The 26,505-nt window shown below is 45.1% G+C and overlaps 2 protein-coding genes across 3 annotated transcripts in view; one reads left to right on the top strand and one right to left on the bottom strand.

Moving 5' to 3' along the window:
• LOC147737284 (uncharacterized) overlaps positions 1-11,950 on the top strand; it is a 1,685,245-nt gene extending 1,673,295 nt beyond the window's left edge. For both annotated transcript variants that reach the window (XM_086925022.1, XM_086925019.1), the window contains one exon: positions 1,803-11,950. In XM_086925022.1, coding sequence (XP_086781148.1) covers positions 3,053-4,348 — 1,296 coding nt within the window. In that variant the 5' untranslated portion in view covers positions 1,803-3,052 and the 3' untranslated portion in view covers positions 4,349-11,950. The remainder of the gene's footprint in view (positions 1-1,802) is intronic.
• Positions 11,951-24,494: 12,544 nt separating this feature from the next.
• Positions 24,495-26,042, bottom strand: LOC147737283 (endogenous retrovirus group PABLB member 1 Env polyprotein-like). The gene has a single exon (XM_086934614.1). The coding sequence runs from the start codon at positions 26,040-26,042 to the stop codon at positions 24,495-24,497; it is 1,548 nt and encodes a 515-aa protein (XP_086790740.1).
• Positions 26,043-26,505: the final 463 nt, after the last annotated feature.

Genomic DNA, 26,505 nt, shown 5'->3' with positions numbered 1-26,505 from the left:
ACAGAAGGCCACAAAAAACGAGGGAAACAGAAGGGCACAAAAAACGAGGGAAACAGGGCAGACGGGCACAAAAAACGAGGGAAAACGAGGGCAGAAGGGCACAAAAAACAAGGGGGAAACGAGGGAAAAAGAGGGCAGAAGGCCACAAAAAATGAGGGAAACAGAGGCAGAAGGGCAAGAAAAACGAGGGAAACAGGACAGAAGGGCACGAAAAACAAGGGGAAAACGAGTGAAACAGAGCAGAAGGCCACAGAAAACAAGGGAAACAGGGCAGAAGGGCACGAAAAACAAGGGGAAAATGAGTGAAACAGAGGGCAAAAGGGCACAAAAACAAGGGGAAAACGGGTGAAACAGAGGGCAGAAAGGCACAAAAACGAGGGAAACAGGGCAGAAGGCAACAAAAAACAAGGGGAAAACGAGTGAAACAGGGCAGAAGGGCACAAAATCAAGGGGAAAACAGGTGGAACAGAAGGTAGAAAGGCACAAAAAATGAGGGAAAATGAGGGCAGAAGGGCATAAAAAACAAGGGGAAAACGAGTGAAACAGAGGGCAGAAGGGCACAAAAAACAAGGGGAAAACAAGTGAAACAGAGAGCAGAGGGCCAAAAAAACAAGTGAAACAGAGAGCAGAAGGCCACAAAAAACGAGGGAAACAGAGGGCAGAAGGGCACAAAAAAACAAGGGGAAAACGAGTGAAACAGAGGGCAGAAGGCCACAATAAACGAGGGAAACAGAGGGCAGAAAGGCATGAAAAACGGGGGAAACAGAGGGCAGAAGGGCACAAAACAAGGGGAAAACGAGTGAAACAGAGAGCAGAAGGCCACAGAAAACAAGGGAAACAGGGCAGAAGGGCACAAAAAACAAGGGGAAAACGAGTGAAACAGACGGCAGAAGGCCACAAAAACAAGGGGAAAACGGGTGGAACATGGGGCAGAAACGCACAAAAAACGAGGGAAACAGAGGGCAGAAAGGCACAAAAAACAAAGGGAACAGAGGGCAGAAGAGCACAAAAAACGAGTGAAACAGGACAGAAGGGCACAAAAACAAGTGAAACAGAGGACAGAAGGGCACAGAAAACAAGGGGGAAACTAGTGAAACAGAGAGCAGAAGCCACAAAAAACAAGGGGAAACCGAGTGAAACAGAGGGCAGAAAGTCACAAAAAACGAGTGAAACGGAGGGCAGAAAAGCACAGTATGGGCTCTGATGAAATTAGGCTTAAAGTCAATGAAACGGCATGGGGGGTCTCTCGGAAAAATGCGCGAGTTGCTTCAGGTTCAGTAGCTCACGACGATTTTCACTTGCCAGAAGTAGCTCTGACTACACAAAAGGTTGGAGACCCCCGGTCTAGGCATAGTCCTCGCAGCACACAATAGATTTGCTTGAGGCAGAGGCCAAAACTCGAAAATCAGGAAACCAGATACAAGTAGGTGGTAACTCAGGGCAGGGGAAAACGCCTGTTGTCCGTGGAGGAGTCATTCCCTTCCCAGAAATCTGCATTACAAATTAATTATTAGTATATAGTTTTTTTATATCTGTTTGGTGCCAGTCCATATGACTTTCAAATCTGCCTTTGGGATTCGATGTTGCAACTCCATAGGGTACATGTATCCTTTGTGAGCTTAATAAAATGTTGAAAATTCTACAAAACCTCACTCCTACTTCCAAGTACTCTCATGCTACCATTCTGCACTCTGCTCTGTCTGAAAAACAGCTCAGCATATTCAAAATTCTGCATTGATTTGGCTTGTAAATTATATTTTTGGAAATGTACATGTATTAACTATTTAATTTTAATACTATAGGTGATTGAAATTACGGACGAAGAAAGCAAGATTTAGCACTAAGCAACTGAATGTCAGTGCCATAGGAAGGATTATTTTGAAAAACTGAAGGACATCCAGCATTCTACGTTTAAACAATTTCCAAAAATCTAAGTGTGGCGAGGAAAGTACTATAACTGTAAGTGAAGTCTCTAATTTTGCATTTCATTAATTCAGAGCAAAGCCATATCTATGCACACAGCATCAGAAATAATGTAGAAAGACCGCTTCAGCATACTCATCTGAAATATTATCAGAAATACAAATTCCCTCAGCATGACAGAATAACGTTCATCTAAAGCATCATGTAATTCTAGAGAGGAAGCACACACTACATAAAAGAAAGTTACAACTAAAGGTTTCTTCTGGATACCATCAAAGAAAAGACGCTGAAAGAAGACTCCGAAGCTGACACGTTAACAACCAAAAGATTGGAAAATCACCTTTGTTCAACAACCGTTTTTAACCAGTTACAGAAGTTTGAGACTATCTGCCTCGGGATACAACACCTTGAACCACTCTGCTCTTTCTTGCGAAAACCTTAAAAATTCACCACTTTATTTTGTTAATGACCATCTCAGAATGTTTCCTTTTTATTGTGTACTGTTCTGTAATTCTATGTAAATCGCCTCAACATTATCTGTTGTGCAGGAGTGATATGTAAAACTGTTAAATATAAAAATGGATTAAAGGAGCTCTGTTGCGCTATATCTAATGTAAATAAATCCTCATCCTCAGAACTACAAACCTTAAACTTACCCCAAACATAGAAAGGGTAGAAGGAACTGATGTTCTCCGACTAATGATCCACAATAGTACTCTGCACGTTCTAACGCCCTCAGTTACTGCCATTACACCAGTGCAAAAAGGTACTTATCAGTTTAATCATTAAATATCAGACTAACACCTTATTACTGCATTGCTAAGAACCTATACAAATAGATTTGAGAAAAACTTCAGTCACAAATTAAGTTGCTGCCGGAGAGGCTATTACCTAAAGACTATTATCTGTTAGAAAAATTTCAACAGGTGTTACAGGACTGCTTCCTGACATTTTTTGCTCAATTCAAGTGTTGAGAAGATTACACACAATTTCTTTTAGAGATAAGTGCTGAACATCATCTAAACAAGCCCGACTCTAAAATCGAGGCAAAATAACCGAAGTTAGGGAAAAAAGTTACCTGTGCCCAAAAAGATACAGCCATAAATCTGATCTCACAGAATTTGACAGAATGCACACAGGGGAAAACCACTCTCAGTGCAAAGTATGCCAAAAAAGTTTCAGGCGTAAATCTTACCTCACTGAACATATGAGAATCCACACTGGGGGGAAACACTCTCCGTGCAAAGTATGCCAAAAAAGTTTCAGGCGTAAATCTTATCTCACTGAGCATATGAGAAGCCACACTGGGGAAAAACCTTTTCAGTGCTCTGAATGCCAGAAAAGCTTTAGATTCAAAGCGAGTCTATATCAACATGCATTAACCCACTCTGTGGAAAAACCTTACCAGTGCTCTGAATGCCAAAAAAGTTTCTGCCGTAAATCTAAACTCACTGAACATATGAGATTCCACACTGGGGAAACACCTTATCAGTGCTCTGAATGCCAGAAATGTTTCAATGAAAAAAGACATCTCACGCTGCATATAAGAACCCACACTGGGGAAAAACCTTATCAGTGCTCCGAATGCCCAAAAGATTTCAAACTTAAATCACTTCTAACTGCACATGTGAGATTCCACACTGGGGAAAAACCTTATCAGTGCTCTGAATGCCAGAGATGTTTCAGTGACAAAATAAGACTCACTAAACATACAAGGACCCACACTTGGGTAAAACGTTATCGGTGCACTGAATGCGACAAATGTTTCAGTGAAAAAAGCAGTCTCACTCAGCATATAAGAACCCACACTGGAGAAAAACCTTATCAGTGCTCTGAATGCCACAAATGTTTCAGTCAAAAATGCAATCTCACTGAGCATATAAGAATCCACACTGGGGAAAAACCTTATCAGTGCTCTGAATGCCAGATATGTTTCAGTCAAAAAAGCAGTCTCAATGAGCATATAAGAATACACACTGGGGAAAAACCTCATCAGTGCTCTGAATGCCAGATATGTTTCAGTCAAAAAAACGATCTCACTGAGCATATAAGAACCCACACTGGGGAAAAACCTTATCAGTGCTCTGAATGCCACATATGTTTCAGTGCAAAAAGCAGTCTCACTCAGCATATAAGAACCCACACTGGGGAAAAACCTTATCAGTGTTCTGAATGCCAGATATGTTTCATTCAAAAAAGCAGTCTCACTAATCATATAAGAATCCACACTGGGGAAAAACCTTATCAGTGCTCTGAATGCCAGATATGTTTCAGTGTAAAAAGCCGTCTCACTCAGCATATAAGAACCCACACTGGGGAAAAACCTTATCAGTGCTCCGAATGCCAAAAATGTTTCAGACAAACATCTCATCTCACTGAACATGTGAAAATCCACACTGGAGAAAAAAAATTATCAGTGCTCTAAATGTCAGAAAAGATTCAGAGGTAGAGATCGTTACAAGCGCCATAAGAAAACACACCAACAAAATAATCAGTTCTCTGAATGCCAGAAAAGCATACATTTTAAAGTCAATCTCACTCTACATGAGCAGACGCACACAGGGGAAAAACATTACCAATTTCTGTGAATGCCAGAAATTCATATTTGATAGGCACAGCCTCACTAACCATAAGCGACTCCATACTGATGAAAAACCTTATGAGGGCTCTGAATGCCAGAAAAGCTGCAGAAAAAAACGCTATTTCACCATGAGAAACTCCACACTAGAGAAAACCCTTATGCCATAAAAGGTTGAATCTGAAAGACAGTGTTATGCTTTATGAGCGATCTCACTCTGGGGAAAAACCTTATGAGTGCTCGAAATGCAAGCAATGTTTTGGGTACAAATTACTTCTCACTTGACATGAGCAAACTCACACGGGGTAAAAAAGCCTTATGTGTGTTCTGAATGTCAGATAAGGTTTAGTCTTGAATACAATGTCATTTCACATGAAAGAATTCACACTGGACTAAAGCCATATACAGGAGGGGAAAGCCAGAAACATTATACTCAGAAAGGAGATATCACTAAACATGAGAAATGCATCCACACCAGGTGAAAAGTAAGGCGTATCTTGAGTTGCAGAAAAGCTTCTAACAAACTTACTTTACATGATAGAGCACATATTGTAGTTGCGATAGAATTCATCAGGAAACTCTTGCAGGATAACTTAGGCTACCCGAATGCAACCTCCAAAGAAATTTCATGCCTGGAAATATTTTTCATTCAAACAGAATCCACAATTTGAGTATCTGAAAGTTACAAAACTCTCAAGGTCTTTACTTTACACAGAGAAGTGTTAGTGCTTGCAAAAATCAACTAATTGCCCAAAAAATCTCAATAATAATGTCTTAAATTTTACTCCACCCAAAAGGTTTCTACTCACCCTTGTTTCTTAACATATGACTGATATCTATTTGTTCTTGATAAGATTAAGCCTATGCGGAGTTCCTCAGTGAGGAACTCCGCAAAGTGACAAAAAAACTCTGGAGGTCTACGCGGGGTTCCGCAAGCAGCGGAGTGCGTAAGGGTCATGCAGTTTGTGGTGATTTCATCCCATGTCGGAGGATCATTTGGCCCTTCTCTTCCAGGAAGTTATGGATCTCTTTGTCAAACGCGTCCCTGTGCCAGAAGTAGGTCGGGGTTACTACTCCCACTACTTCTTGGTACCCAAGAAGGACAAAGGCCTGCATCCTAGCTTAGTCCTCAGGGACATCAACCGCTTTCTCCGAAAGGAGAGGTTCAAGTTGTTAACCTTGGCTCAGGTCTTATCTGCCTTCGACCCTGGAGATTTGATGGTAGCGTTGGACTTGCAGGACACTTACTTTCACATCCACGTCTTGCCTGCTCACCGGCATTACCTACGGTTCACAGTAGGCCACACGTATTTTCAGTTTACCACGCTCCCCTTTGACCTTACCAGCTCCCCCCCCCCTCCCCCGGGTGTTCACGAAAGTGATGGCGGTGGTCGCAGCTCATCTGCGCAGATCAGGGGTTCCAGTCTTCCTCTATCTCGACGACTGGCTGTTGAAGGCTCCCACCTCCAGACTACGACGGACTTCCTGCATTTGCTGGGGTTCTCAGTTAACGTGCTGAAGTCGCACCTGATTCCATCCGATAAGCTCCTTTTCATCGGAGCGGTTCTGGACACAGCACAGTTTTGGGTCTATCCTCCCTAGCAGCAAGTCCAGTATATTGGGGCTATGATACCGATGTTTCAGCCTCCATCCCGGTGTTCGGTGAGAATGACCCTGAGGCTGCTGGGCCTCATGGCCTCCTGCATCCTGCTGGTGCATCATGCCAGATGGCATATACGTGCTCTGCAGTGGGACCTGAAGTTTCAGTGGGCGCAGCACCAGGGGAATCTTTCCGATGACGTTCAGATTTCGGAGGGGACTGCAAGTCAGTTGCAGTGGTGGTTCACGAACCAGGATTGGGTCAACAGCAGATCCCTCTACCTTCCCCAACCTGAGTTCACAGTAGTGACGGATGCGTCACTCCTGGGTTGGGGCAGCCATATGGGAATGGTGGAGATCAAAGACCTCTGGTCTCTGACGGAGTCCAGGCACCACATCAACCCTCTGGAGCTCCGGGCAATTCATCTTGCACTGAAGGCATTCCTTCTTTCTGTCAAAGGAAGAGTGGTGCAGGTGTTCACGGACAACACCACCGCCATGTGGTACTGCAACAAACAGGGCAGGGTGGGGTCATGGATCGTATGTCAAGAGGCTCTTCGCCTTTGGACATAGCTGGAACATCAGGGCATATCTCTGGTGGTTCAACACTTAACAGGTTCACTGAACGCAAGGACGGACAAACTCAGCCGCCAGTGCATGATGGATCACAAATGGCATCTTCACTCGAAGGTCGTGCTAGGTCTCTTTCAGTAGTGGGGATAGCCTTGGTTAGATCTATTCGCCATCGAAGAGAATGCTCAATGTCAGCAGTTCTGCGTGTTAGAGTTTCCAAGGCGGCTCTCGATCGGCTACCCTTTCCGTCGCGAGTGGAGTTGTGCCTGTACCACTTCTGCCAAGATTGCTGAAGAAGATCAAACGCGATCAGTCCCAAGTCTGGTACCCCGAGCTCTTGAGCATGGCCTTCGATCCTATTGTTAACAGATTTCTGAAGTGCATTACTCATCTCTTTACTCCTTCTCCTTTCGTAATGCCCTAGTGGGAGTTGACCTCACTTATCTTATGTGTGCTCCTTTTGAGCGCCTACATAATTGTCCTCTTCACCTCCTTAGAAGAATTGCTTTTTTGCTTGCCATCACCTCTGCTTGCAGGATGAGTGAGCTTCAGGCTTATCTTCCAGACCTCCCTTTCTTGCTGTCCATCCGAACAAAGTAGTCCTCCGTGTAAGCCCTCTTTTCTGCCCACAGTGGTTGCCTCTTTCCACATAGGTCTGACCATCAGATTACCTACCTTCTTCCCACCTCTGCTGTGTTTTTCTCTGCCAGGCGCACAACATATAGACTGTTCACACACTTTCTGTAGTATGCTTTGTTCTGGGCAGATAAACTCTAATCCCCACTCTACTTCTATCCTCGTGTTAGTGCAGCCCGATGTAAACAGTAATTGTAATGTATTTAGATTTACATAACACTTACTACCCCATACGAACTTTGAAGCGCTTTTTCGGCGAGTAGCACACTACTCTAGGATCCAAAAATGATTAGTGGTGAATTAGTATAGGGAAATATAAAATTTATAGTAGAGCTGGACATGTTGGTCTGTTAGTTGGGTTAAAAAAGATTGTGGGGGGATAGAAGAGGAAAGGTTTTGCATTTATATAACGCTTGCTACCCCTGATGAAGTTTTGAAGTGCTTTTCGGCGAGTAGCATGCTACTCCAGATCCCAAAAAGATGAACAGACAGATCAATTATGGTGGGGAGGTTGTTTTATTGTATAGACACAACTGTACACAAATTAATAAAATTCCGTTGTAAAGTTGTATCCAAGATGCAAGTATAGTCTCTGATAATAATGTATACAATACTGATAAGTTTTAAGTTGGCTTGCCATCAAGACTGATGCCCCGTAATGTTGATGCAAAGTCATCTGCGCTGGAGTATCTTAGACTCTTGTTGAATTGTACCATCCACCTTGTAGGTACTGCTATTTGTATCAGGTCCACGTTGTAGGCAGACACAAACGCCTAAATTGTGCACTATTTATATTAAGCATAATAAGCATAATGTAAGTGAGCAGATGACAGTAAGCACTGTACAAGCTGTATTAGGTGCTTAGAAGTAGAGTGACATAGAGGGCAATAAACACTCACTAAATCTTTTTTATTATTATTAACAGTCCTCATAAGACCATACAATTCAATACGATGTACAAATAGCCCATTGGGGAACAGTTCAGGCATCATCTGGGGATTACGCATCCGAGAAACACAAGTGTCTTTCATGAATACAAATTGACTACTCCTCCAATGACTGCACTGTATTATTGACACGGGCGAAAAGGCAAACAAGCAGTCAGGAGGCGCACTGATTGTATACCCCCCACCTGACAGGATGGTGACAGACCCCAACCACCTACAGGGGAAACGTGCCACCTCACTTAATAGCTGCCAGACGCTTTACTATGTAAGCAGACTGGTGGTTTACAACTGCGCCTACATTGGGGCACCACATGTTTTTTCCAGCATAATCTGGTGTGCTCCCCCCTGTGTTGGATGATAGCACCCACTGAAAACGGCACAGTTGTGTAGTCTGGGACAGTGCACCTTCCATGTAATTCTGAACTGGGCCTTTGAATACGGTACTATTTTGTGTGCCTATTTAATTCAGGTATACAAAGAATGTGGTACTACTTGTATACTAGGGTAGGACAAGGAAGATTGAATTTCTATGGTGGCAGAAATGTTTTTGTCAAAGTGCTTTATGCCCTAAATACTCTCCCGTACCCTGAACATAATGAGATTACGTAGAATACACCTCTGCGTGCCTAATGCTGCCATTTGTATTTCAAGACCAGTGATTAATGTGGCTTTATCAAGTTTAAAGCCATTAGGCGTTTCCGACCTGTCTGATACTTGCATATGGAAAAGATGGGTCATTTGAACCTAAAGATAGATAAACATATTCATAGGTCACGATTTATGTCTGCATCTAATATAAAACTGTAAATTAGGAGAGGTGATAAGTGAAAAGTTAAAGGCAGCCGCTAATCGAGCTGCATTTGTACATAGGCCTTCCTATATTATGATTTCTATTGCTGCTTAAGTCTTTAATTGTAATGAATACTTTAATACCCAGGCATGAAGTCATCGTCGAGCTGTTTAGATAATCCACCTGTCTTGCCACTTCTTCCCCACTGCATCCTTAACCAGTGGCCTAGCCAGTGTGCGTTGGGCCCCAAGGCAAAAAAGGAAATGTGACCTCTGCTGTTTATTTGGACTGTGGAAAACAGCAATAATAATTGTTCTGTGGGCCCCTCAGGCCTCTGTTTGAACTGTGACAAACAGCAGTTATCAGGGTTCAGTGGGCCTTTATGGTATCTGGGACCTGGTGCCACTGCACCTGCTGCACCAATGGGAAGCTAAGCCCCTGCCCTTAACAGCTTCTATTCTAGCCCCACTGGAGAACCAAAACAGCCAAGTACTGATCTGGCCATATATGCAGGCATGCAGCCGCCTCTTCCTCTGAAGGGATTTAAGTCGCATAAAAGCAGCATGCTGGAAACAACCATTTTCTGAGGTAAAGTCAACCAACACCTCTTCTGTTCCAACCTGAATCCATTTAAAACCAGGGACGAAAAAAACGGTTCATTGTCATCCCTTGCTTATCAGAAGGGTAAAACAGATTCATCTAATATTACAGTGTACCACATAACAAATTGTGATTCTGTTTACAAATTAAAACTGGCATGCATATAGAAAGGGCAGCCTTTGGCCAAAATAGCCATTTTCCCCACCCATACTTTTAACACATCTTATACAAAAAATGCTAATTACATTGTCATCCGGAAATAGTCATTAGCGCCTACTCATAACCAAATGCCACTTAGAATTGTCTTTCACTTCAAGCTTTCAAAGGTATATTAATATAAAAGCAGTATTGAATTTTTTGACGTTGTGTACTCTTACCAAAATTTAAAGCATCAACTTTATATGACACACCATAGAAAAAAGGAGTTGTTTATATATACTAAACCTCCAGAAACGCTTGATTAACCAGTTATAAAGTCACGTCTAGCTTAGTTACTTTATAGTCTTCTTTTTTTTAATAGTAATTATTTCACATTGTTACTGAATATGCATGGCTAAGCACTTATAAGGTCCCAAAGGCGAGACCTATTGGCTATGACAATGCTTGTTATTGATTGAGTACATTGAGCGGCAGAACTTTTGATTAAGTCCTGAAGAATGCTGCAAACACCTATTTGGAGGGTTAATAGGCTGAAACATGTTGACCTCTTATTGACTCTAACAGTGCATATATATTTCTCCCACAGTGTCCTATTTTTAATTCTGGCCCAGGGGTGTACAAATAATGGAAACCACAAACCCTTTAGCAAGTTTTAACTTTCACTCTGCTGCCCCCACTACCCTGAGCTCATTATGGTGGTATTTAGTATACCTTTCTCTATAACAAAATATGCCTGAACTCCTCCCTCTCAGTGAGGGGGTTGTTTCATGGTGCAAGGAGATTCCCAAAAAGGAAGCATGCCAACTATGGTGGGTGAGGGAAATTGTCCTTTTAAAGGGATATTTCATCTTAGCTAGGTCTTCATTTGCAACAGTAATCCTCAGAGACCCAAGGGTTTCTTGATTGTGGTAGAAATGCATTTTTACCCCTTCATTGTACGTTCAAGCACAGACCATTGCATGAAATGTGATCTATGTAGGGAAAATACTCTGTGCACTGACAAAATTTGTTAAAATAACAGAAAGTTGATCATCACAAATATAACTAGAATGTTAATTCTAGCATATTTTTGATACCACAAGGTATAAGAAATTTGGGGATTTTTTTCTGATATCTTTATCAGTAAGTTATCTGAAATTATTGAACATAAACTTTTCCAAGTATTATTTCAAAAGATTAAGGAATTGGTCTTTTCTAAACTAACCCCAGTGCGTATGACTACAATAATCACCTCTTTCAAATCAATATTGTGCTTGTTTTAGTGAGAAAGCTAAATGATATAAGAGAAACCAGGAACTGGCGTCAGTATTTTGATCTCCAAAGTGGCCTAAATAAATAAATTGAATTGAAATTCAAGTTCATCATTTGAATCCTATTGTTAGAAAAGATGTGATTTTGAACCCCATGAGGCGGTTCCTTTCCAGAAAGCATTCAGGTTGTAATCATGAGTCAAATAATGCTGAGGAGGTTACACTATTCAAATTGAATTCTAATTACATATGAAATGTTAATTGTTCAATATATTTCTCTTAGTATTTTAATGTGAGGACTTTATTGCTTAAGCAAAATAATTAGTATTTGTTTTTCTATATGTAGGAAGCATTACATTATTGAAATCACTGTATCCCACCTTCTGTGTTACCTTTCCTGTTCTTTATGAACGTTTCTATTGTTGAACTTTAAAGATTGGCCGAAATTAGGAATTGTGCTCTACATAACTTTGCTGTGTTACAGTATGTTGATTTTTATGTACTACTTTGGTCTCTTATGTGTATGGCACCTGATGTTTTGTTTTGCTTTAATAATCAGCTTATGTTTATTAGGTTTTATTATTCAATAAAATGTTTCAAACACAACAAATGGTAGTTGATATGTATTTACAACTGCAGCATTTTTTATTGTATGAGCAGTTTCAAAGCGGCCAAAAATATGGTCTGTGGGATGACGGAGGACCACATTGGCATCAGCAGGGAGAGGTTTGGGCACGTGATTTTGAACTTTATGAACGTTTCTATTGTTGAACTTTAAAGATTGCCCGAAATTAGGAATTGTGCTCTTCATAACTTTGCTGTGTTACAGTAGTTGATTTTTATGTACTAATTTTGTCTCTTATGTGTATGGCAACTGATGTTTTGTTTTGCTTTAATAATCAGCTTATGTTTATTAGGTTTTATTATTCAAATAAAATGTTTCAAACACAACAAATGGTAGTTGATATGTATTTACAACTGCAGCATTTTTATTGTATGGGCAGTTTCAAAGCGGCCAAAAATATGGTCTGTGGGATGACTGAGGACCACATTGGCATCAGCAGGGAGAGGTTTGGGCAGGTGATTAGGGGTACATGTAAGGTTGGAAGTAGGGGGAACAAAGCATGTCCATTGTGTGGACTGTGACTCCTGGAGTTAGTGTGAGGGATACCATGCTACCCTGTAAATGAATCCCCTAGTGATTATTATCAACAAACTTTATTTGGTTTTATAAAAGAAAAACATCTTCCAAGTTACAGATTGACAAATATAATATGGCCAAGTTAATCAGAACACAAGATAAACATTCATGAATTACAGCAGTAGCTTTTTGCGTCTGTGAGATCTCAATGAATGCCGTCATCAGAATCGGTAGCCGCTGGGGACAACACAGTGCATGGGCTGTTACTGGTTCAAGCAAAGTATCAACATCCGTTGGCATGACTGATGGGAGTGTGAGACATGTGTCTAACACGCATTCTTCTCCGCATAGCAGGCAGCGTAGAACAGGTAGGATGCAATCTTGCCAAATTGGTCTGAATGACAGAAACCATGTGGTATTTAATTCTCTTAGACGAGGTAGTCCCAAAATTTGGACGATGCGCTGACGACACTTCATCGCCAGTAGATATGTCTCCATGGAGAACTAGGTGTCGTTTGTGAAATGACTTGCCATATCGCAGCAATAGGAGCAAAAATAGTATTCCTGCAGCGAGTCCCAAAATGATAGGCAATCCGCCAAACACAGAGTGCACAAAGTTTGGAAATATTACCTGGACTGCTTCAAAAGGTGCTAACAGTCCAGAAAATACGGTCTTAAATACATGTACAATACCACTCGTATCATACATGTTTAAGATACGACTTAACATTTCTGAGAAATGTATAGGGCAATGTGTAGTTAAGAAGGCATGTAACTCTGCAGAAGTCCTTACGCTTTGCAGATCATAGGTTTCTTGGCCGGGGTCAGTGGCACTGTTTTTTGCAAAGGAATGGCTTTCATTGAATGGCTTTCATTCTGCTTAAAGTATCAATTTGTATAGAAGAGATGTTCAGTGAAGGCCAAAGTGGCGACTCCCGGCTGTCTTGGTTTTAGGAAACAATACTTGCATACAGCAAGTGACCCTGGCTGACACAGTTACTAGATATGGTATTCCTGGCAACATGCCACAGCAGCTGCGATCATTCAACGTAAGGTAACTCCCATTCGAGAGTTGTCCAAAAATTGGATTGGATTTTCACAATTTTCCCCACTAAGAAATACTTCACGACCCCCCACTCCAACATCTGTATGTGTACGGCAATTCCCAGGATGTCTTGATGTATTCTTTACCCAACCTTTTATATGTGCCTGCTGGTATATGTTGTAGGCAATATTGAAAATGGAAAATTGTAACAGACTGAGTGAATGTTCCAATGTATAATCCATTCCTTAACTGGCTTTCAGCTACAGTAAATGGCAATCTTTCCAGTTTTTCAATGCTCAGCACCGTATTGTCTGCTCCCCTTTGTGCCAATTTGATCTGTTTATCAGTGAGATTGAATTCTGAAAACAGTGACGTAGTATTGATTAAACGTCAAGGCACATAACCTGAATGAAGGTTTTGCAATGTCCAGCCTAATAGCATGATAGAACGTAATTGCGACTGACCATGTTGCAACATGACCAAGTCCTGTTCCATGATGTCTATGTCAGAAGACTCTTTTCTGTCTAAAGAATATATCCTGGACCATAGAGTCGTTAACCCATTGTCAACCACAGATAGAGATTTTTCTAAATTAATACAATCAATTTCTTGTATTCGTTCTGCAATCTCTGCTTGCGTAATTTTCCATGCTTCATTATAAGCAGCAAAGATGCCGGCATATATAAAACGTTTATGACGTGGTGTTCTTGGTGCTAGCAACAATTCCCTAAGATCAGCGCCATCTTTAAGTAAAGATAAGTGTTGCTTCACATCCTTAAGTGTAGATCTATGTAGCCAATCAAGGCAAAGTTTCCCTACACTGTATGTTGTTACTATTCCTGGATGCTGTCTTTGAACATATCTTGGTTCTGGCCTAATGAATGTGAACCCCTTTGTTTTATTCAGGAATCTATCTTGTCAGTTCTTTATGTCTGTGGGCCAGATAAACCATTTATTCCAATCTGGATCTGTTCTGTTGTGATGCAAAATAGTATGTACGTCGACTCCCCCCTCTGAAGTGTTATCACTAACAGGTGTAGGTGTAGGTAAAGACGGATTGTTCAAGTCTTTTATCTTGGCTAACCCAAGACAAGACGTCTCTTAGACAGTGTCATTCAAAAACATAATTTGCTCAGGGATGATGCAGGCTCTAAATAAAGCTTCTATCCCCTGCACTTGTCAATATTTTGTGCCCCAGACAGTTTTTTGTCTCAATGTTGTCTTTCCAAGATTCAAAACCTAGTGAAGACAGTTGAGCATAAAAGGCTGTAGAATAAATTTGCTTCGTATTTGTCAACATATTTTTCATTCCTGTTTTTGTTTACATTTTTAAAGTAAAATGATTCCGGATTGGATACATTGAACCCTGAAAAGTACGGACATTTTCTAAAAAATGTTTTTGAGCTACCCTTTGGTGGCGTAGGACAATGTTCCCATTGGTTATACATTAATACATTTCTAGGATTTGCAGATTTGTGCAAGAAATGATGACCATAAAGATTATAACAATACATTTGTTAATAATCTGATGAACCTTCTAAGTATTCATGATTTGTAAAGTCTGACATCATATTATTAACAGTCTCAAAGTCCCAATCATCAGAAAAGGTACTATATATTTATATTTATATTTGTGTATTTTGTATAGCGCACAGCTACCCCAACGGGGTGTCCCGGCGCTGGTGCTTAGAATACTAGATCTAGTCCAGAAGGATTTAGCAGAAGAGAAATGTTTTAAGTGCTTTACGGAAAGGTAACTCCTCCTGGATTTTACGGAGGGAGATAGAAGGTTTGTTCCATTGAGAAGAGGCACACACCTGGAAAGTTCTGCCCCCAGAGCGAACTTTTTTAAATCTGGGTGTGGTCAGCAATAACTTAGAATTGGAACAAAGGTTTCTAACATTGCTATAGGGACGGAGACAGGACGAAAGATAGGCAGATCTGCGTCCTTTTATTGCCCGATGTGCCAGAGTCAACACTTTAAACTCTGCCCTTTTATGGATCGGCAGCCAGTGCAGCCTCCGCAGGGAAGGTGATATATTTTCTCGGTGAGAGATGCCACAGACTAGCCGAACAGTGGCTTTCTGAACTATTTGTAGTCTATGGCTCAGACCCGAAGTGAGTCCGAGATAGCGGCCGTTAGCATAATCCAGGTGAGAAGTAATTAAGGCCTGGACTATTGTTTTCCTAGTGTTGCTGGTGTAGAAGGGGGCGGAGCTTGCCAGCGCTCATGGCGGATGCCTGATCTCAGAGCTCCGTGACAACGCCGATATAATCCTTCAATAATCCTGCCCCACGAAGCCTGAAGGGGACTACGAGGTGTGACTACACTGCTACTGCCCTCCGCTGCCGGCTGCAAGTTGAATCGGTGACGCGGCAACACGCAGAGCTACTGCCGGCGAGAGCCGTTCCACAGGGCCGCTCCTCCCCGGCCTGGATTTTGCACGTAGTCCAACGTGCGTGCCCTGACGTGCGGCTGCCGGACTGGACTTTTGCCCGGTGGGGCGGCGGTGACTGGGGGAGTGCGAGAATCCTCACCGCGGTGCTGAAGGGAGGCAAGAGGAGATAGCGCTGCTTGCGCGGATCTGTCCCGCTGCAGGGGGGAGTCCCCTCTGGATCACACACGCGCCCATTCAGAGTCAGGATCAGCGGCCGTTGGGACTGAGTGCCCGGAGCTCCCTTGGCCTCCCCCTGCCTGGAGGAGACACGTGGCGCCCCCCTCGGCATTGCAGGATTTGGTGATCGCGCACTGCGGTGCTTGTGGCATGCCTGATGGTGGCGTAGGTCCCTGGAAACTACTACGCGGGGCTCCCTGGACACTTGTGGCTGACTGCTGCCTGGAGAGCCCGCTTTGTGAAATTTATTCCTGCTGTGCAGTTGAAGATAAGGCTGCGTTATACAACCCTGGGCGGGACGGGTAGCCTGCCCTGGCGGCTGTGTGGTGGTGAGCCCTGGCGGAGCCTTAGGAGTGCAGCGGGGGAGCGCTCTGACTCTTCGCAACAGCGGCGCAGACGGCCCTAGAGGTGTGGACGGGCTGTGTCCTTGGGCCTGAGTTGACCTGATAACTCAGAGACAGGGGACAAGACGGACTTACCAATACCTAACTACTTGACGTGAAGACGCTTTGGCTGATCCCGTCTGGAGCTGCCCTGCGAACCAGCTACAGCATGGGTAAGGGGGACAAAACCCAAACCAAGCTGCCCTTCGAACAGCGCCGCGCTAGGGCCCCAGAAGTGCCAGAAATGGAGTCTGTTCCACAGTCTGGGGGGGCGGAAAGCTATTTTTATGCTGACATTAAAGCCCTGTTGGTAACGATGGAAAAGGGCCTACAGGACAGCATGGCCTCTCTGGGCTCTAAGATCGATGCGCTCTCCTATCGAATGGACCGCATGTCTGAAAGAGTGGATAAGCATGCGGAGCGCTTGGACATGGCGGAAAGACGCATAACGGAGGTGGAGGAAGCACAAACGGAACAAGACAGAGTTCGCAAGCAGCATGATAGGATCCTGCAAGTAATCCAAGAAAAATCGGAGGACTTAGATGCCCGCTCTCGCAGATCGAACATATGCATTACGGAAGTGTCGGAGACCACCCAAACAGGAAAGATGGAGCTGTTTGTCGAGAAGCTCTTGACCTCGCTTCTGGGAGCTGACGCATTGTCGCCGATGTTCATAGTAGAGAGGGCGCACCGCTCGGTGGGCCCGCGTCCGAAGCCGGGACAGAGACACGGCCCTGCGGATAGCACGGGAAAAGAAGATGCTGCAATTTGAGGGGTCTGACATCTCCTTGTATCCGGATTTCACTGCGAAGGTACAAGAAGAACGAAGGCACTTTGCCCCTTATAAGCGGCAGCTCAGGGACCTCGGACTTGATTACGCCATGCTGTATCCAGCAAAATTAAGAATCAATCGGCAGGGCTATTCGCATATCTTCACGGACCCGAAGGACCTCCACAAGGCTTTGAAAGTATGGACAAAGGAAAATAGTGGCAGCCCCAGGAGCCAGAATGACGGGGAGGAAGACGGCAGCCAGCTGAATAAACAGGACTAAGTTCTCTACATTAACTAGGAACTCTACTCTGCACTGAGATTTGACAGTTTATTAGTTGCCCTGTTTTGGATTGGGAGCGCGACCCCGCTGCGCGGCCCATATACGCACCTACGTGCGTGGCGTCCGAGTCCCTGAGGGGGGACTGTGAGGGTCCTGAAGATTTGTCCTGCTGGTGAGACTGTTTTGATCTTCCTATTACAGCCATAGGTAAGCTGTTTGCGATTGATAAACTGCTGCTTGTGTAATGCAGCGGGCATAGATCATGTGCCGAACTTGATTTGGGACACCTTTGGCGGTGTGGGCACCAACTGTAATATTAGCTATTGTAACTGCTTGATACCATGACCGCTAGCGCTGGGACGCTTAATTCTGGTGTTGGTGACGAAGGAGATTTGTGCACAGGGAATAGTCGAAGTTGGGATTGATACACCTGGCAACCTCGGCCCCTGTGCTGTGAGCACTTTTGGTTCCCCTTTGGGTTTCCTTGAGTTTCTTGGGGGAGTACTGGGAGGGAGACATTTACATGCTATGCCAAATTGGGGTAGGTCTGCTGTGGGAGGGGTTGGAGGGGCTCTGGGGGGAGTTAATGGCCGAGTTGGGGTTGGTCAGCTAGGGGCAGGGGGAGGGGGAGCTAGGGGGAGGGACTACCCTTGCTTATTTAGTGAGGACACACTGGATTCACTGCAACCACTGATTGTTCTGTTTCACTTAGGAGGAGTTTTTTACATGCCTGTTGAGGCCTTGCCCAGCCTGATTTTGCATTTTATGTCCTTAGCTTGCGCTTCTACACAACAGCTACACACATACACTGCCGTATGGCGCGATGGCTGACACTGATACTGGTAATGGGGGTGTACATAAGCCTGGACTAACAGCCATCACCTGGAATGTTCGTGGCCTTAATGACCACCGCAAAGTCAGAAAGGTCCTCAGCTATCTGCAACGCCAGCACATAGATATAACCCTGCTCCAGGAAACACATCTCCCTGCATACAGCCACATGCTTAGAACCAGGGGGCTAGATGGCAACGTCTCGGCAGCAGGATTTACCTCTAGCTCCAGAGGAGTTTTGCCATGGGTGAACCCCAAATCCAAACTGAAGATACAAACACTGGAGAAGGATACTGATGGTAGATTTGTGATTTGTAGGTGTCACGGTCCTGCCGTGGACGTCACGGTGGTAAACACCTACGGTCCGAACTTTGACTCGCCGGAGTTTTTCAAGACCCTCACTGCCAAGATTAAGCGAGCTGCTCAGAGTAGCCTGCTACTTTGGGGGGGCGATTTTAACCTTGTTCTGGACTCGACCCTAGACCGGTCGGCTGGCCCTGCTCGCAGGCCCACAGCCGCTGCACTAGAACTCCAAAGTGCGATAACTTGCCTGGGATTGGGGGATATCTGGCGCTCACGGAATCCACATCAGGGCGGGTACACGCAATACTCTGCATATCACAATATCCACACTAGGATAGACTACTGGCTCGCTTCCTCCTCCCTAATAGGCCGAATAAAAGACTGCAGGGTCTTTCCTAGAACATTGTCTGATCACTCACCAGTCTTGCAGGAAATGTGCGTGCCAGGTAGGTCTGTGCCGCCATTTACGTGGTGGTTCCCGCCTAATTCTCTACTAGACCCTGTGTTTAGGGGAGAACTTGCTGAGGCCATAGGAACATTTTTCGAACACAACATAGGCTCGGTCGAGAGCTTCCAGGTAGTGTGGGAGGCCTTCAAGGTCTATATCCGAGGTGTTGCCATGTCAAAGCACTCGGGCATACTTAAATCCATTCGGCGGAGGTTGACGGACCTTGAGAGACAACTGGATCAGTTGGAGCGCAGGCAGTGTAGCGCAGCGGACGACACTGTGGGAGACGAGATTAAAACCCTACTAGCGGAGTATAATGATGAAGTGGACAGGGAGGTCCAACACATGAGCAAATACTCCACTGCCAGGGTATATGGCGAAGGGGAGCGGCCAAGTTCGGTACTGGCAAACCTCATGAAGGGAGCGCGACGGCGCCAGCTGGTCACGGTAGTTAACACCCCGGAGGGAGAACCGACTATTGACGAGAGGGACATTGCTGAGGTCTTTAGAAGGTACTACTCCGATCTGTACTCCTCCAAGAACGGCAATATGGAGGGGGAAATTCAGGACTACCTAGGTCACATTGACCTCGCTGTCCTATCCAATTCTGACAGGGAATTCCTCATGCAAACTATAGATAAGGATGAGATTTTAGACGCCCTGGCCAGCATGAAATCTTGTAGCGCTCCGGGTGCAGATGGTCTCACTACGGGCTTTTACAAAGCCTTTAAGGACCAACTGCTCCCACACCTACCGACTCTATTTGATGACATCTGCGTTGAGAGCAGCATGCCGCAATCTATGAGGGAGGCACTCCTAGTTACCATCTTGAAGCCAGGGAAGCCACACGATGAGTGCAGTTCATATCGACCCTTGTCTCTTTTAAATGTAGACACCAAACTCTTTGCTTAGGTGCTGGCCACCCGATTTGCGCTCTTTGCTGGTAGCCTGGTAGCCCCGGAACAGGCAGGATTTATCCCTAGCAGAAACCTGGTCTACAACATATGAACTGTTTTGGGGGTGATTCAACATGTGAGACCTGACAGAAAAGCGTTGGCCGTCTTCCTAGGTATGGAGAAGGCCTTTGACTCCGTGGAGTGGCCTTTCATGCGCAACGTACTGCAGCGTATGGGCTGGGGCAGCCGTTCCTACAAATGCTAGGGGCGCTATATCACGAGCCGAGGGCGTGGCTACGCTTGGGAGATCTAGTTACGGACTCCTTTCCTATTAGCAGAGGGACCAGACAGGGATGCCCCCTCTCGCCCCTCCTCTATGCCCTTGTGGCAGAGCCGTTGGCATGTGCCCTGCGAGAATACCACGTAAACGAGGGCATAGGCTTCCCGGGGTACAAGCTCATAGTGTCAATGTATGCAGATGACACCCTGCTATATGTACGCGACCCCGATAATAATCTATCATCAGTCCTTAGGGAAGTGGTCCGATTTGGGGCGCTCTCTGGATTGCGGGTCAACTGGGCCAAGTCGCTGGCCTTCCCACTTACGCCGATCATGCAACCGGTGACAATGGAATATCCCCTCAAATGGACCACAGACGCGGTCCGCTATCTGGGGATACAGCTGCATACTGATGTGGACATCCTCTTTAGAGACAACTATGGTACAGCCTTTAGCAAGCTGGAGGATGATGTGCTAATTTGGAGTAAGCTCCCGTTGTCCTTAATGGGGCACATATCCATAATGAAAATGGTTGTGCTCCCCCGTTTCTTGTTTTTGTTTACGACCCTACCAATTGTACTCCCCAAGCCATTCTTTGCAAGACTGCAACAACAAATGATAAAGCTGGCCTGGGCGGGCGGACAACCACGTGTCTGCTGGACGACACTCACCATGCCGTACTCTATGGGGGACTTGGTGCCCCCGATTTGGAGGCATACTACCGAGTAGCCCAGGTGTCACATCTACACACATGGCTGCATGGAGACAGCAGAATCCCACATGTACGCATGGAGGCTCTCTTTGCTGCCCCTGATACACTTCAGCACACGATCTTTCACCCTCTAGATCGCAGAACGGGTGTATTAGACTCATTGACAGCCACTAACCATGCATGGCACAGCCTATTACAGATGCAAAACGGTGCACTTTTATACTCACCGGCAATGCCAATAGACTGGATTAGATGGCTGCGGTCGATCACGGGAAAGGGAGTAGTAAATGCCTTAAGCACATTGAATATACATACGGCTGGTGATCTGTTCACTGAAGGAGTGGCCAAGACCTGGGAGCAGGCACTGGGAGCCTGTGAAACACCCCCGCTACTAACTCGTTTGCAATTCCACAGGGTACGCAGTGCCTTGGGTGACTTACTGGGTGGCGGCATGGCGGAGCCTCCGGAGGTCCCCGAGCTCATGCATGTAATCAAAACCACATCGCCCAAGAAGCTACTGTCCAGTCTCTACAAACTAACACAGACAGACACACGATACCCCTACACTAAGGCACGACTATCAAGGCAGACTGACTTGGACACTGTACTAGACGATGACACTTGGCGATATTGCTGCACCATCACTAAGAAAGTCCCACTTAATGGCCGGCATCGGCTGATCCATTTCAAATTCTTGAACCGTGTATACTGCACTCCAGCTCGACTCTACAGGTATGGGTTGCGGGACTCTGCCCGTGAGAGATGTAGTGCCCCGGAAGCTGATTTTTTGCATCTTGCTTGGCAGTGTCCTGGTGTTTGGGACTTCTGGTAGAAGGTATTCGCTGACATAAGCAAGTTGACTGAGGTCGTCATTACACCAAACCCTTTAGTAGCCCTGCTAGGGTACACTAAACAACTGCCAAGGGCGATTAGACGCCTAGTAGATATGGGCCTGCTGATGTGCCGCCGAGTTTTGGCCTGTTGCTGGATGAGTGGCCCGCTGCCAACTCTGAAACGCTGGGCACACGACATGCTTTACTGTTGTACCCAGTCTGAAAATTATAGTGAACTGCAGCCCACCACTAGTAGGCCCAAGAATTTCTGGGGTTTGTACCACACATTGTTGGCGAACAAGGAGAGCACTGAGGATCCCGCACACGGATAGACTATGGGAGTGTTCTCTGCCGGGAGTGACAGGGACAGGACTCAAGGAGATCCCTTTGTATTGTGCATGCTGCCTATGCAGAATGTCTCTTAAAGGTAAAATCTTTAATTGCAGTGATGGAACACCACCTGTTGTTGGCTGAATGGCTGTGTACACCTTTCTATTTATTGATTATGATGCAGTGACACTGTGCGTTCAATCTCAGGAAGTTATTATCCATCCAGTGCGCTATATCACGGAGGCAGTCTTTCAGAGGATCAAATGTAGTCAGGGTGGGGTTGTCATATGTGAACAACAGCTGAATGTCATCAGCATACGATGCCACTTTTATTCCTGACTGGGCAATTAACTCGACCAGAGGAGAGAAGTACACATTGAATAAAAGAGGACTCAGTGAAGAGCCTTGGGGAACGCCCCATTTGAGCGGGGGACAGATGGAAGTGTATGGTGGAGTAAACACTGCTTGTGTACGGTTGGACAGAAAAGAAGAGATCCAGCTAAGAGCCTTACCCTGGATGCCTATTGACCGGAGGCGGTTCAGCAGGACAGGGTGAGAGACAGTGTTGAATGCTGCGGAAAGATCCAACAGCACCAACACTGCCCTTGCACCCCTGTCGAGTGTCCAGCGTACCGACTCAGTGCTGTACCCGGGTCTGAATCCATGTTGGGAATCATGAAGTAGTCCATTAGATTCTATGAATCCGGCAAGTTGCTGGTGTGCCAGCTTTTCAAGAATCTTGGCCGGAGCAGGAAGTAGAGAAATAGGCCTGTAGTTAGCCGGGTTCTCTGGGTCGGCTTTGGCCTTTTTCAAGATGGGAATCAGACGGGCGTGTTTCCAGGAATCCGGGTAAATCCCGGTGCGAAGAGAATCATTCCAGATGCCATTAGGATGGGGGTTAAGAAGTGGAGCAAGGACTTTATATTGCTTAGCCGGCCAGGGATCACTAGGTGATCCAGACTTGCACTTGAGGAGCTCTGAGAGAGAACGGTCTTCCGAGATCTCCTCAAATTCAGAGAAGATAGAAGATGGAATCTGAAAAACAGATGGTGTTTCCCCGGTTCCGTTGCTGTCAATAGTGGGGAAGGAGTCATAGATGGATGCTATTTTCTCCTCAAAGTAATCAGAATGTTGATTACAAAGAGACTGCGACACTGGGGATTGACGATGAAGAGCCTGTGGATCTGTGAATGTTTTGACCGTGTTAAAAATCTCCCTAAAGGAGCAAGGTTGCTCCGTTTATGATTTATGATCTTTTTCCGATAATCTTTGAGGGCAGCTTTGTATAATGATTTACTATCCGCTGAATAGGACTGTCTCCAACCATGTTCCAAAAGTTTACATGCAGATTTACATTTGCGCAGTTCATCAGAATACCAGGGCGCGGCGGGAGCTGAACGGTAGGTCTTTATAGGCCGAAGAGGGGCAATGGAATCGATGGCCTTGGATACCCAGTTGTTTAGAATGACCAAGCGTGAGTCCAAATCTAATGCTCCTGGAGGATCAGCAGAGGGAAGATGATTGACTACACTGTCCGGGGAAATCTTGCTCCAGTTTCTGCCATACTCCTTAGCCCAAATCCTAGGTCTGTCCTGTTGGTTCAGGAGGATAGAGAAGGGAATGAAGTAATGATCGTGAAGGACTGGGTTATTTTAAGGCCCAGCGGTGCCAGGGAACAACACCTGAAACCTTCGTGGGTTACCTGTTCTGGCACACAAATGACAGAGACACGGGACACTTCCTTCGGCGTCAAAGATCAGCGTTTATTTACTGCAGGGATACAGAGATCGCTAGAAGTACACAAACGTGTAAGTTCTGAGAGTCTGCTTCGAATTGCAAAAGTGGATCGCTCCTTTTTATACCCCTTTTCGTCATAGCTCAACATGGCGAACAAAAGGTTACAACCCAGTTCTCACAGTAAAACTTCAAAAGGGTTGCATTCATGTTTCAGAAGCCCGGAACATAATTACAGTAACATCGCTGGTTCCCAACTGTAAAAACACATTATCCCATCATTAGGCACATTCCATTTAGGCTGTAAACGAGCTAAAAGAAGGAACAGAGACAGGTGCAAGGAAGACAGAAACAGTCAACAGATTGAAAAAGAGTGTAGGGGGAATATCGGAAGCATGATTGCAGGATCAAAGGATTCGTGCCTAATGCATGCACGGCTGAAACAATAGACCGGCACGGCAAGATGAGCCTCGAGCGGAGCCATCTGCCTTTGCTGTGTCATCCCCCTCGTCATAAAGACACCCTCAAAGGAACACGTGTCTTCCGCAGAAGCTGGGGAATCCCAGGGTCACGAAGCGGACAGTGTCCGTTCGCTGGCTACTCGAGGGCAAGAAACAAAATGGATGCCGTATCGAAAATGGAACCCGTGAGTTCAGATGAAGAAACCCACGAATAAGACGAACGATTCAAGGCAGCGTAGCGAAAACGCGTACACCCGCTAAACTCGTCATTTGCGGTTCATAGATACCAAACTCGTCCATATTCGAACGAGTCGAAAACACCATTATGATTGCCACGGAACCTCAGACGCTCCTTTTGCCCTCAAGTAGGCAAGCACTAATCGATATCAGAATCGATCTCGATATTCATCAGATCGTTCAGATGTTGCTGCAACATTATTCTATCCATCAATGCTTCTTTGGTAACAGATGGCCGCCTTATACACGTTGTAGCACAAAGACCACATAAGGCAGGACCACACTGCACGCAAAGACAACACGTGAACAGAAACGCTACAACAACCCCAATGATCATCAGAATCTTCCAACCCCACGTCGACATTAGGCCCCAAAACCATCCTAGTAGCGTCCAATCACCTACGTCCACGTGTATGGACTCGGAGATCTTATGCAACTTCGAGATGGCTTGATATACAGTTGGAGCATTATCAGGAATGAAAATACAGCAACTCGAATGGATCACCTTCCACACACCACCTCTATCTGCAAGAACAACGTCTAGAACCATACGGTTCTGCAACGTCATAAGCCTATCCGCCTGAAGCTCTGCTGTTAGATTACCAAGAGCACTTGCAGTTATATTAGCAGTCGATTCTACCACACGAGTCAACTGTCTCAGGTTCCTACTATTAACCATAGGTCCCCAAAACGGCAGGAAACCTTTAAAGAAGTCTCCTGCTTCTTGACCGGCAGTGTCCTCTTTGCTAATAACACCTCTCACAACTCTAGTCCTGTGATAGTCCGAGGCAACTGTGAAAGTCGGTGGCAAAAGATTCGCAATATAACAGGTGCCCGAAAAGTCACGGGGCAACCATGTATATGCGCGATCATAACATACAAAGTATGTACCCTTGGCAGTCAGGAAAACAGGGGAAGAGAGCATTGATAAAACATATGTTTCAGTGCAAGCACTCTTCCCAAGCTGAGCTCGTGGATTTCGACCAAGTCCTTGCAAGCAGAAATTACCAAGATGGGGTACGACCCAGATCGGAGACGAGCTCTTAAGCTGTCTATCACCCACTGATATGGTATACTCAGCCTCACTCGGATCCTTGTATGCTCGCACCTCTTCCTCTGGAATAAGTGATCCATCAAAAATATCTCTATCTAAGTCAACAATCGCTCTTGCCAAAGGCTTGTGGTATGGGCCGGGACCAGGATCTGCAGAGCGTGGCTCTCGATGGGGGTAGGAATCTAGTGCGCTACGGAACATAGTTTGGAATGCTCTAGCTGACCCCTGGGAGCTATAAGGAAGAACCAAATACGGAATACCCCTATCCATGGTATGCGGCATTAACCCACACACCCAACAGTTAGTAGTATTCATCACCAACTGATGCTGATGTAGGAGCTGGACAAAGGAGTTGTTCATGAATTCCGCACGTCTAACCTGTTCATGTTGGGGTAGAAGGTGAAAAGAATGTGGAGAAATAGTGGGAATAGATTTCGGTTTAGAAGAAAAAGTAGGTGAAACAGAAGGCAATAACAACTGTATTCCAAAATACACTCCACCCACTAGTAACATAGAAACAGTCAGGAATAGCAGGAATAACGAAAACAGGAAACATTTTGTTCGGATAACCTTATGAAGCTTGGATCTTTGCACCGACATCCTCTCTACTTCCGACAGCTTAGAGACCTCCATCCTCTAAAAACCGTCCGTAACGTTCTTGACGCACTTCGTTCTGAGTAGCGATTATCAACTCCCAGGAGTTCCCAGGAATCGACAAAAGTAACCGACCTAGTGTCAGGAACCTGCTAAACAGAAGGAAGTACCCGCATGGCCCTACGGTCAACCCGGATGAAAAGGTTTTTAAAAAACAAACATTCAATTTTTAACATAAATCTCTTAGCTGTAAAAAAGGAACACACATGAAAAAGAACTCAAGAATAAATAGAGGATGCAATTGTTCATAATGTTCGTGGCAACAGCAATGGGGGTAATATGAATTCAAAGGGAAAACAAAAGGGATTTCTTTTATTAGTCTTTGTCACGAGAACGAAGGAAATATCTGCTTCTTCCAGGACAAGTCTGTTCTTCAAATAATTGGTCAGGTTGCGAACCAGTGTTCGATCGTTTTGATAACAATTCAGACCTTGAATTCTCC

The sequence above is a fragment of the Lissotriton vulgaris genome, chromosome 1_1 (assembly GCF_964263255.1).
Source record: "Lissotriton vulgaris chromosome 1_1, aLisVul1.2, whole genome shotgun sequence".
NCBI classification, from domain to species: Eukaryota; Metazoa; Chordata; class Amphibia; order Caudata; family Salamandridae; genus Lissotriton; species Lissotriton vulgaris.
Note: the sequence above shows the minus strand (reverse complement) of the source record. Positions and strands in the feature narration are given on the sequence as shown.

Excerpts from the sequence above, each read along its gene's own strand:
- LOC147737283 (XM_086934614.1), bottom strand. The coding sequence starts at position 26,042 with ATGGAGGTCTCTAAGCTGTCGGAAGTAGAGAGGATGTCGGTGCAAAGA.